Here is a 12,699-nt window from a genome sequence, read left to right on the forward strand (position 1 = left end):
AAAGAGCGTAAATTTTGCAAAAATAAATATTTTTCACATTTTTTTATATGAAATTCCCCAAAAAAAAATGTAAAAATCAAAATTTTTTAACATTTTTCAGCCAATTTGTTTTATGCTACCTATGTTTGGTAAAAAAAATCGCAAAAAGCGTATTTTGATTGGTTTGCGCAAAAGTTATCGCGTTTACTAACAAAGGGAAAGATTTTTGTCATTTTTGGTGTTTTTTTTTAACGCGTAATGGCGGCGATCTGCGATTTTTTTTTTTCGGTACTGCGACATTGCGGCGGACAGATCAGACCCTTGACTGACATTTTTGACACTTTTGGGGGTACCAGTGACATTACTGCAGTAATCAGTGCTATACATATGCACTGTTACTGCAAAAATGACACTGGAAGGGAAGGGGTTAACTTTATTGGACAGGGAGGGGTTAAGTGTGTCCTAGGGGCGTGATTCTAACTGTGCAGGGACATTGCTATTGGTGTAAAAGCAAAGATCAACAGTTCTACATAGTAGAACGGTCAGATCTTCACTTTTACACAGGGAGAACTGACAGGCAGCTTGTTTACACAAGCCGCTCTGTCTTTCTCCCTTCACAGGAGCGATCGTAGTGTGACTGGCGGACACTGACTTGTCTGTGAACGAGCCGCGGCGGGCGCGCGCCTCGGCGGGCGCGCACCCGCCCGCAATAGGCTCGCAAGTCAGTGACAGGCGAGTGACGTATCGATAAGTCACTCTGCCATGCCGGGGCTGACCGCCGCAGTATATAGTCGTGCGGCGGTCGGCAACCGGTTAATAGGCTTTATTCATGCAACATATAAAATGGCTACTCACAAACATAGGCGAAAAAAGATCATATCAAGCTCAGTTGCTCCAATGTCAGGAGTAGTCCATAAATTAGTCCATATCCAATGAGATGACGGCTGACGCGTTTCGAGGCTCAGCCTCTTCCTCAGCTCTGGGAGTGTGGTCGGGAAGCTTGGATTCTAAGCGCAGGAGAAGGGTGGTATCACCTTATTGTTTTGGGGAAATCAGGCTTTGCCTGATCCAATGGACGGTTCGTCTGCATGGGCGCCCGGTAAGGATTCAAACGGACAATGCCACGGGCGTGGCATATGCTAATCATTAAGGGGGCACCAAAAGTGTCCTAGCATCCCTGGAAGTAGCCCGCATGCTAAGGTGGGCAGAACGGTTCTTTCCAGCCATCTCTGCTGTACACATTCCAGGGGTAGAAAATTGCCAGGCGGATGACCTCAGTCAGCAGACGTTGGATCAGGGAGAATGGCCTCTCCATCAGGAGGTGTTTCATCGACTGTGTCTCCGGTGGGGGACTACCAATGTGGACTTGTTGGCCTCTCGTTTCATCAGGAAGGTGCAGAGGTTCATACAAAGGTCTCGGGCTCCTCTGGCTAATGCCACAGACGCTCTTGTGGCTCCTTGGGGCCAGTATCGTCTGATGTAAGCATTTCCCCCGATAACTCTTCTGCCAAGACTCCTGCAAAGAATCGAGGCAAAAGGGGTTCCAGTCATCCTAGTGGCTCCAGACTGGCCTCGCGGGTCCTGGTATGCAGACCTAGTACCGCTGGTCGCCATTGTCCCTTGGAGACTTCCTGTCAGAGAAGATCCGTTAGCTCAAGGACCGATCTTGGCTGTTGAAAGCCAGGTGCTGAGGGATAGATGGGTGTCTGAATCGTGATTCCGACGCTGTTAAAAGCTAGAAGATCTACTTTTAGGAAGATTTATCATTAAGTCTGGAGGGCGTACATTGCTTGGTGTGAGTCTTGGGGGGGTCTCCCCCATTCCTTTTCGGTGTCTCATGTTTTGGAGTTTCTCCAAAGATCAGTATTTAGCCTTGGGCAATTTTTTTTCAGCGCCCGTTGACCACGAATTCCTTGGTTTACACACTTTTGTTCAGGGGGTCTGCCACCTGGCTCCCCCGGTGAGATCCCAATTACCTCCGTGGGACCTCAATTTGGTGCTGTCAGTTCGTCAGAAACCGGCTTTTGAAAATATTTGTGAGGTTTTTCGCCTTACTCTGTCACAGAAGGTAGCCTTCTTGGTTGCTACTACTTCTGCGTGCAGGGTGTCAAGTTGGCTGTGTTGTCATGTCTTTCCCCCTATCTGGTGGTTCACAGAGACAAGTGGTGCTTCATCCCTGCCAGTTGTTCCTTCCTAAAGTCGTCTCTGGTTTCCATTTAAATTAAGACATTGTGTTGCCTTCCTTGTATCCTAAGCATCCTAAAGAGATTGCCTTACATTCTTTGGATGTGGTTCGGACAATCAGGGTGTACCTGGTGGCGACTGAGTCGTTCCGAAAATCGCATTCTCTTATTGTCCTTACGGATGGACCCCGTAAGGGACTGGCCGCGTCTGCTGCAACTATTTCTAGATGGATCAGGCAGACGGTGGTGCAGGCCTATTCCATTGTGGTTCAGGATCCTCCTTTCCCTGTTAAGGCGCATTCTACGAGGGCGCTTAGTGGCTCTTGGGCCTTCCGCCATCAGGCGTCGGTGGTGCAGGTTTGCAAAGCGGCCCACAGGACACCAATAAATCCCCCTTTGTTCTTTTTTTTTTTTTTTTTTTATATAACATTTTATTGAAGTTCAACGCATTACAGCAGAAATACATTACAACCATACAATGAACAAGTAGTGTGGATACACAGTAAATGGCAATCGGTCATGAATCAAAAATAAGCGAATGTGCGTACAGAACTCCAGGGATAACAGAACAGTAATCTCTGTAACCAAAGGTATCAACAACAGATGATATGATTGGTATTAATATTAATGATATTAATGATAGTAATGATACCATTTTTCTATTTTCTGGGGTTAAGAAGGGAAACGGTAGGGTCAGGGGAAGAAGGTAGGGAAAAGGGGGGGGGGGGAGGATGGATAGCCAGACATATGCGTGTAAACCTGATACATGTGGTATAACGGGGCCAAAGCCCCCTATATTTGCTCCTGGGAGGAAAATGAACATAGGCAACGTTTAGTGTCAACGTTGGGCACCGTCTCAAGCACTCTCTGCACATACAAAACAGTAAGATGTAACTAGTACTACACAGCTAGCAACTAGATAATAGCAGTAAATAAATATCAAATCCCCAACAGACCGTATGGCTTGTCATGGTGCCCCATAATGATAAAGATAGATCGGGCCTTTGCCGAGGGCAGTTAGGAATGAAGCGGCACCAAGGTGTGAAGGAAGAGGGATCTGCCAGATCTTGTGCATCCATTGAAATGTCCAGACCAGGTCTACTATGAGAATCCTCTGCCATTGTGGGAAAGAGATGCCATTTCCTGTTAAAGCGTAGGGCGGTGGCAGAGGGAGTGTGTTGCAGGCCTGTAAATTCTAGGTCACGCAGCCTAGATAAGTCCACATGGAGATCTTTGGTTGTGGGAGGAGATGGCTCCAACCACCGCTTCAGGATTAGTCTGCGAGCTATCATGAGGCAAGAGAGTATCCATGGCTTGTTGTTGAACAAAATACTCCGGGAGTGTTTGGGTATATGAATATCGGACAACGATGGATCACCAAACAGCAGGAGGTAAATGTCCTTTGGTAGCATTAGTCCCGTGTAGTTCGATATATACCGTAAGACCTTGTCCCAAAAAGAGGCGATGGGAGGGCACATCCAGAGTTTGTGAAGCAAAGAGGGAAATTGGCTCTTACACAGCGTACAGAAGTGATGGGACACATCTGCGGACCACCTTATGTGTGGAAAGTAAGCCCGATGCAGAAGTTTGAACTGCTGTTCCCTCCAAAACTTATTTGTGATGTATCGGCGGGTGGTGAGATATCCGGATAGGATGCGGTGATGTGCTGTATCAGAGTGGAGTATAGCATTCCACGGTTTCGCCACTTGGTCAGAGACATGTTGAGAGAGTGCAGCAAGCAAGGGCTTATATAGGTGGGAAATCTTATGTTTGCCCTGTTGTATCCACGTATCCAGTAGTGAAGTGGCAAAGCGATTTTGGGGCGTGCGGCAGATTGAGTCCACAAAACTTAGGCATTGTCTGTAGTATAAGTAGTGACCCTTCGGCAGATGAAAACGAATAGCAAAGGTGTCAAACGAGAGAGGCATACCTGAACATTCATCAAACAATTGAGCAAACCTAGTAACACCTCGCCTTGACCAGTCCCCATAAGCAGAGCACTGCTGGGCCTGTGGGAACTTGGGGTGATTACATATAGGCAAGAACCTGGAGAGGCGCTGAGGCAACTTAAAACGTCTCCTCAGGTCCCTCCAAGCCATCACAGTATCCCTGAGCAGCAAATTGCCGCGCAGCGACACCGGGAGATCAGCTGTTCCACAGTGCAGCAGTGCCGCCAGGTTCCAGGGAGCGGCTAATTCTGAGTCCAAGGCATAGTTGGTATATCTGGATTCACGACTCAACCAGTCTATACAGTTCCTCACAAGGCAGACCACATTATACAACCGAGTGTCAGGAAGATCCATGCCCCCATCCCGTTTGTTTAAGTGTAATTTGGCCATCGATATTCTAGAGCGTTTCCCTTTCCATAGAAATGAAGAGACAGCTTTGTGTAGTCTAGAGATATCTACATGTTTCAAGAGAAGTGGCAAAGTTTGGAGAGGGTAGAGGAGTTTGGGGAAGGTGGTCATTTTGTATAGGTGACACCTACCGCTAAAGGAGAGTGGCAAATTCGCCCATGTTTTGAGTTCTGCGCACATTTTATCGATAACTGGTGTGAAATTTAGACGGTACAAGGAGGAGGAGAAACGACCTATTTTTATGCCCAGATAAGTAATATGACTGTTGTTGACCCGAAGGAGGGTAGATGATGCCCAATGCGGAGTATGAACTGTATTTAGCGGGAGGATTTCACTTTTAGCGAAGTTTATACGGAGGCCGGAACATAATCTATATTCTGCAAACATGTCCTGTATAAGCGGTAAATCATGGTTAGGGTCTGCGGTAAATATCAGAACGTCGTCCGCAAACATGGCGGTACGGAGTTCCTCCTGGCCCACTTTGATCCCCCGGAGCCCAGGATGATGCAGCATGTATCTGGACAATGGTTCCAGGGCCAGGTTAAATAGCAGGGGTGATAGAGGGCACCCCTGTCTGGTACCCTTGTATAACTTAAAAGGTTCCGAAATGTGGCCTGCTATTACCACCTGAGCCTCGGGGGATGCGTACATGGTTCTAATTGTGTGTAAAAAAGCGCCGGAGAAGCCAAAGCGTATCAGTACTTTGTCTAGCCACTGTATATTAACATTATCGAAGGCTTTTTCGGCATCTAAAGAGATGATTGCCGCCGTGTTGTCAGGGTTCGCTTTAGTGATTTCCAGGGCGGTTATAACCTTTCTAATGTTGGCGGCTGCTGAGCGCCCTTTAACAAATCCTGCTTGGGCTGGGTGTATAAGGGACGGGAGTATAGACGCTAATCTGTCCGCTATGATCTTGGAGAGCAGCTTCGAATCCACATTTAATAGTGAGATGGGCCTATAAGATCCCGGGTCCTTCGGGTCCTTCCCCTTTTTGTAGATCAGCTTAATGTGTGCCCGGTAACCAGTCGGCAGGTATGGATGGCCTGACATAATATGATTGAAGACGCTTTGTAGGGTAGGGGCCAAGTGGTCTACTGCCAATTTATAGAATTCCGGAGTGTAACCGTCGGGACCGGGCGATTTTCCTGGTGACAGTCCTAGAATAGTTTTCCGCACTTCCTCGACGGTTATAGGGGAATTTAGGGAGTCTAATTGGGTCGGGGATACCGTAGGGAGTGCCACCGATGACAACCATCGCGCAGCTGTAGTTTCATCGCAGGATTCGGATCCGTACAGGGACTTATAAAAGTCCGCAAATACCTTGTTGACTTCGGTGGGAGACTCTACAAGCTGGCCATCTGCCCCCCTAAGGGAGGATACAAGTGTGGGCTCAAAAGGTCCGCGGCACAAAGAGGCCATCAGCTTTCCAGGTTTATTCCCAAAGGAGTGGAACTTCCAATCCAGGTGGGATTTGTAGAGTCTCTCCCTATTGTCAGCCCAGGTATCGAATTCTGTCTTCGCCTTGCGCCACCTGTCTCTGTTAGGCGGAGAGTTATCAAGGTTGAGGTCGGTCTGTGCTTTTCTAAGGGAGGCGCTGGCTTCCGTATAGGCTTTGGCCACCTTCTTTTTATATGCCGCCGCGTATGCGATGATGCGTCCTCTCAGGACTGCTTTACCTGATTCCCATAGAAGCGTCGGGGAAATGGAAGGTGTGTCATTGATGTTGACAAAGTCGGCCCAAACGTCGCCTAAAAGGGTAGCAATCCCAGGGTCCTTGGCCAAGTAGGAGGGGAATCTCCAATTTTTGAAGGAAGGGGCGGTTGCATGTATGGAGATATCGATGGATATGGGAGCGTGATCCGAAATAGCTATGTCGTGGATTTTCGGTGAGCTAGTGTACGGGAGCATTTTAGTGTTGGCGAATGCGTAATCTATCCTCGTGAGGGTGTTGTGGGGGTGAGAGTAAAAAGTAAATTCCCTGCCTGTGGGGTTCGACAAGCGCCACGTGTCGGTAAGTTGTAAACTTTCCGCCAAGTTGAGCAATAAAGGGGAATGATATGTGTTCTTAGAGAATGAGGACCCCGTGGCCCGTGATCTGTCTTCAGAGGGTTGCATGAGCTGGTTGAAGTCACCGGTCACTAGTAATGGTAGATGAAGGAAAGGTGCTAGGGCACTAGCCAGTGTTTGAAAAAATGAAACAGAGGGGGCGGTAGGCGCGTACACACCCGCCACCGCCCACTCCTGCACCCCATCTCTGAGATGCAGAATGACGATGCGCCCCTCCCCATCAAAGTGTTTGTCATGGACTGTGACTTTGTAGTTCTTGTGGATCAGAATCAGTACCCCTGATTTCCCTTTCACTGCTGGTGAACCAAATACCTGTCCCACCCAGAGCTTATGCATTCTGTGGAAATCTCTCTCCTCTAAGTGAGATTCCTGCAGTATTGCAATGTCCGCCCTCAGACGTTTCAGGTGTCTGAGGACGGCCATTCGTTTGTGAGGTGACCTAAGTCCTTTGACATTCCATGAGACAATGGTCATGGGGGATCATAAAAGCTAGATTGAGCCGTGAAGCCTTTGAGAGCAGTAGGAGGTCTGAGACGGCACCCGGTAGAATTTAACCTATGACTAAAGATAATTAGCAGGTGACCCAGTAAGGGCCGTACATCTGGCAAGTCAAGGGAGGGGGACAGGGGCACAAGTAGCCCACCAGGGGCTAGGGCTAGAAAGGAGGATAGGGGGCAAAAACATTGTGGACACTTCACTTTTTTCCTCATGTAATAGGGCACGCGGACGGACAGCGTTACCGGGTTTCTATGGTCAGCGTCCAAAATAGGCAACGAGATCGCTTCAAGTATCGACACCTCACGGCCCAAAAGGGACACCGAGCCCAGAAACCAGTAATAAGGCCGTGGCCCAAGTCACAAAGAAACTGTGATTACTCAGTAACAGGTAAACGTCAACTTAATAAAACATAACAGGAATTAAACCATCAGAAGGTTAATGGATATAAACAATAAGTATAGAACATGTTCTATTACCTATACCTTCAAGGCAGCGAAAGTTTGCTGGATCATGAGAGGGGGCAGCCGAGCCGCCGAGGCACGGGATACAGATCCGTATTTCTTAGAGCCGTAGGGGCATCATAGCCAGCAGTCACTGCCCAGATTTATGAAAAGGGTATATGTCACGTAGGTAAGGTGACACCAGAGCTAAGGTCTCCTCCCGGAGAAAACGAGAAAAGAGCGGCCAGCACCGGCAGGTGCGTGGGGTCGCTCAACGATTCCTGCGACTGGACGACGATCCATTGGTGCGTTGCCTTTTCGTCGGCTCCTTCCGTGGACTCCGTTGCTCTCTTGCCCCCTGGGGGCGCTGGGGAGACGGTGTTGCTGGTGGCTCCACCTGAACGTTGAAGTGGCGGTCAAGAAAGTGCACAGCTTCCTCAGGGTATGTGAAAGACTTTTGTTCCCCTGATAAGTCGGTTAAACGCAAGGTAGCAGGGTATGCTAGGGTGAACTTGATAGCCTTGCGGTAGAGAGCTTGGCATATTGGCTGAAAGGCCTTTCTGCGTTTGGTAACCTCCTGCGAGTAGTCTGCAAAGACCAACAACTTGTGGCCATCAACTTGGAACGATTTAGAGTTCCTAAACGATTTGAGGATATTTTGGCGGTCCATGTAGTTTAGATACCGCACTATGACAGGGCGGGGTGTTTTCCTGTCATTAGATGGAGCCCCCAAGCGATGTGCTCTCTCAGCAATGCATGTTGTGTGAATTCCCAAGGCCAGAGGGAGGCGGGTAGTGGTCAAATCCATTAGCGTTTCTGCTCCGTATGATTCAGGGAGGCCTATGATCCGGAGGTTATTCCTCCGAGATCGGTTCTCTAGATCGTCCAGCTTGTCCAATAGATAGCGCTGGGTCTGCCTGGCTTGCTGGTCCATCGAGAATGAGCCCTGGAGCTCATCCTCCACATCTGAAAGCCTATGTTCCAGCTCCTGTAGCCTGCGTGTGTGGTCTCCCAGTTCCTTCTGCAGCTGGGCCATCCCCAGGGTTATCGCCTTATCCACTGCCTCTGTGATGGTGGGTGATAGTAGGCTGGCCACCGCCTGGGCTAGAGAGGCGATTTGGGCCTCAGGCATGGGCAGGGAGGACTGACCTTGTAGGGCCGGCTGGGGTATAGGCGCGGCGTCCGCCATTACGGCCTCCGTGTAGGCCGCAGATGAAGCCGCGGGCTCAATTTGCGGCGGTGCGGCGGAGCCGTTCGGGCGAAGAAATTTGTCCATCCCTCTGGGTCTTCCAAAGGCGTAGGGTCGGACCGTGGGGTCGGATGGTTAGTGTGGACCGGGGAGAACGATCTTTTATGCAGGTTTGCCCGGAGCCGATGTCCCACACAGCCTCTCACATGGGCGCCGGAACCGGAAGTATCCCCCCTTTGTTCTTAATTGGGAGTCAGATTTGAAACACCAATTTCCACTGGAAGCTTGGCGTAAGGCCTTTCACTCCAGTTTTACTCTTACACATTGCACCAACCATTGGGACATGAATTTGAAATTTCTGCATAAAAGGATACCTAACTCCCGTTTGGTTATCTGGAATATACCCCAACACTTCCCCAATGTGCTGGAGAGGCTGTGGGCACCTGGGCACACTCCTTCACTTGCTGTGGGAGTGCCGCAGTGTGGTTAGTTTTTGGAAAAGTGTTTTCACATTAATATCCTCTACTACTGGCATTATTGTTCAAGCTACCCGCACACAGCACTCTTAAATATACACTTGGATCTTTTCCCGTCCCAATATAGAACTATTGTCTTTCATATTCTCATGGCGGCTCGTGTCACCATAACTGCCAAGTGGAAAACCAACTTGGCACTAAATATTTCTGAGGTCCTTAATAGGGTAAATACCCATTATCAGTATGAACGTGCAATTGCTTGCAATCATTCACCCACAAATGGTCAACCTGGGCACAATTACACCCACCTTCATGATGTATTCTTATCTGTGGTTCTTGACTTTTATTACTCATATGTCTTAATGGTATAGATGTAAATGCACTGCTGTAGTTAATTATTTGACGGTAACTACCTTTTACCTTTTCTTTTTCCTTTTTTCCCCTCTCTGTCTTTATTCTCCTTCTCCTACTCTCAATCTTGCTCTTCTTCTCTTTTCGAACCTACGCTGGGTTTGCCCTTGAACTTTTTGAACTGGATTACGCTTGTTACACTGTACAGTGTCTATATTACTGATGGTTTACTTTCTACTGGAGATGGAGAACTATAGGCCTTGGAGGCATTGTAGGTGGGCTGGGGGTTCTTGGGGGGGCGCCGGCTTCTAGGCACAGTTTCAACCCATTTGGGGTGCCTGGGGCGCCTCTTGGGATCCCTCGTAGGCTGCTGCTTTTTTCAGTTTCTTGTCTCATGGTCTTGTATGACTGGTTTCTGCCACCTACCTTTTATGCAAGCATATTTACTCTTTGTTGTATTTGACACTGTACTATGGATCTTCTGATGGGGCTAGGGGAACCTACCTGTGGGATTCCCCGAGTCCCCTTTGGCTGTGTATTATGTTTGACTCTGTACTCCCGCTGTATGTTCTTTATAGTTTGTTTGTTTTATTCCTTGAAAACTTTAATAAAAACTTATTGGATCATAAATGAAAGTAACCTAAACATATTGTACTGAAGTCAAATTGCTTGCAAGCTTTCTTCTAAAATTCAATTTAGAGGAGAAAACAAAAAACTTTGGTAGCTAGGTCACACCCATGAACCTTTGCATTAAAAATAAAACTGCCGAATTATACAGAAGATGCTGAAAAGTAAAATGACAAACTAATACCACTAAAAACTGTAAATTAGTTAGCTTAGATTACCTGACCCTGTGCATTGGTTATTATTTGACTTGTGATGCCCTGTACTCCAGGAATAGCATTGGCAATAATAGGGGTTGCAGCAAGCGAGCTCAGCAACTGGGGTTGACCCCCTAGAGTTGCAGCACTAATCTGAAAAAAAAAAAAGAAAATTTACAATTTATTAAGAATTTTTGTTTTGGTATGTAACACAAACTGCAATTGGTTATTATTTATTTATATAACTTTTACAGTTTTGACTTATTTCTTAAGGCCCCTTTCACACTTATGCGACAAGGTTTTACCGCGATTTTGCGGCACGATTTTGACGCGACTTTGCCGCGATTTTGAAAGCAATGGCTATGGCTCAAGACGCAATCAAATCGTGGCAAAGTAGTGCAGGAACTACTTTGAAGTCGGTGCGACTTCAAAACGCACTGATATGAATGGGGCTCATTGAAAATAATGGAAAACAACTTGTCATGATATTTTGCGGTCAAAAATCGCGGGACAAGTCGCACTAGTGTGAAAGGGGCCTAAATCCTTTTATATTTAGCTATACAAAGCAGATAAACGAACTAACACAAATTTTGAAATGTGAGGTATACAACTGCTTAACATAAGATATAAGGTCACTAGCACTTCTAAATACTGAGTTCATGCTCATTCCACAGATTCTTCTATGTCTTCACCAGATTTACAATTTGTACCATGCACAAAAAAAAAAAAAAAACTTGACTTTATGTACAATGATAAGCACTTCCAGTTCTCTCAAATGCTTCTTAACCCTTTGTTTAATTGCTTGCAAATAATGGGCTTTATGTAGCAACTCTAAAGGCTCGTACACACTATAAGAAAATCGGCGAACATTTTCATCCAAAAAAAATTTCATACGATTTTCGTATAGTGTGTACAGAACTTTCGACAGACAATTCAGAATTTTCTTACGAAAGTTCTCGAAGGGACAAACTCCAAAATTTTTCTCGTAGGGGAAAAAACAAAGGATTTTCGTTTAATGTGTACCATTTTCATATGATTTTTTTGTGGCTGGAAATCTCCTTTTCTTTCCGGGAATTTTCTTTTCCTGGGCTCATGCGCATTTCTTTTTCAAATCTATTTCTCACACGATTCTCCCATAATTCATTAGAAAATTGTTAATTTTTCCAAAAATTTACAACATGCCTAATCACTCAAATTCGATGGCCGCACGAAAATCGCCTGTTGCTGCAGTCCACTAATGGTGTGAAATTCAAACAAAAATTCTTAGATGTGATTTTCAAATCAAAATTCTTTTGGAATTCGACCCATGTATGGCCGGCCTTAATCTCCCTCCTTCCCCATTGTAAACTGTACCATGTGACTGCTGTGATGACCAGTCAGTGACCACATGGTAACCAGCCCAGTTGCCTAATGTTGGCTGGGTGCACAGCAATCACCTGGTGGATTGACCACCTGGCGGCGTTTGATCCAGTATCTTTCATATTGTATATGTGTGTTAGGATCCTATTTAACATGAATGGCAGCATACAGTAATGCACATATAACCGTGTGTTAAAATGCATTTTGCAGTAATGTAAACGTAGTCTATATAACTTGTGAAGCAAAGGTAAGAAAGATCCCAAAACGTAAAGGCACCTTCAAAAACAAGTCCGCAATGGCAGCTCTCATATCTCAAACTTGACAGGTACCACATTGGTAGGCCCAAACACTGAACTTCATGATTGTCTAAAAGGCAAGATCTGTATTTATGAAGACCCTCCAGTTTGCCAGAGCTATCTGAATATTACTTTTTGACAGAGAATACATGTCCCAGCACTGCTTTGTTGAGCTGAAGGGAACATTATATGTCCCAGCACTGCTTTGTTCAGCTGAAGGGAACATTATTTTCTCATGGTTACATGATAGTTTACGTTTTTGTGGTTGTATTCAAGTTGTGCAAAGAGAGATCACACAAATATTCAAAAGTAAAACATTTAATAAGTAATGACAGATACAGATAAAAAATGTAATAGCATTAGAAAATATAACAAAAATACTTAACTAAAGATGCTGTTTCCGCCACTGAGTCCTGCCCGCTTTTGCGGGGTGGCACATATAATCAGACCAGACACATGCACGATAGCAGCTCTAGAGACTGAATATTCCAAGTTATAGCTGTAGTATATAAGACCTGTGTGTAAAGAAATGGCCAACATATGGCAAACTCCCCTTGCAAGCAACATGGTGACCTTTTAAGGACTTGGTCAGTTTATATTGACATTCCTTTGGTATAAAGTCAGCTAAGGTAACCAGGATATTGGAGGCTTTCTCAGATATTGTGAGACAACTATAAGGAAAT

The 12,699-nt window shown here is 46.2% G+C and overlaps 1 protein-coding gene across 1 annotated transcript in view; it reads right to left on the minus strand.

Moving 5' to 3' along the window:
• Positions 1 to 12,699, minus strand: part of POU6F1 (POU class 6 homeobox 1) — a 220,988-nt gene that overhangs the window by 102,261 nt on the left and 106,028 nt on the right. Inside the window, exon 6 of the mRNA XM_082247200.1 lies at positions 10,386 to 10,514. Within this exon, the coding sequence (XP_082103326.1) occupies positions 10,386 to 10,514 (129 nt within the window). The remainder of the gene's footprint in view (positions 1 to 10,385; positions 10,515 to 12,699) is intronic.

Source organism: Pelophylax lessonae, assembly GCF_965119305.1.
Source record: "Pelophylax lessonae genome assembly, chromosome: 2".
Lineage (NCBI taxonomy): Eukaryota > Metazoa > Chordata > Amphibia > Anura > Ranidae > Pelophylax > Pelophylax lessonae.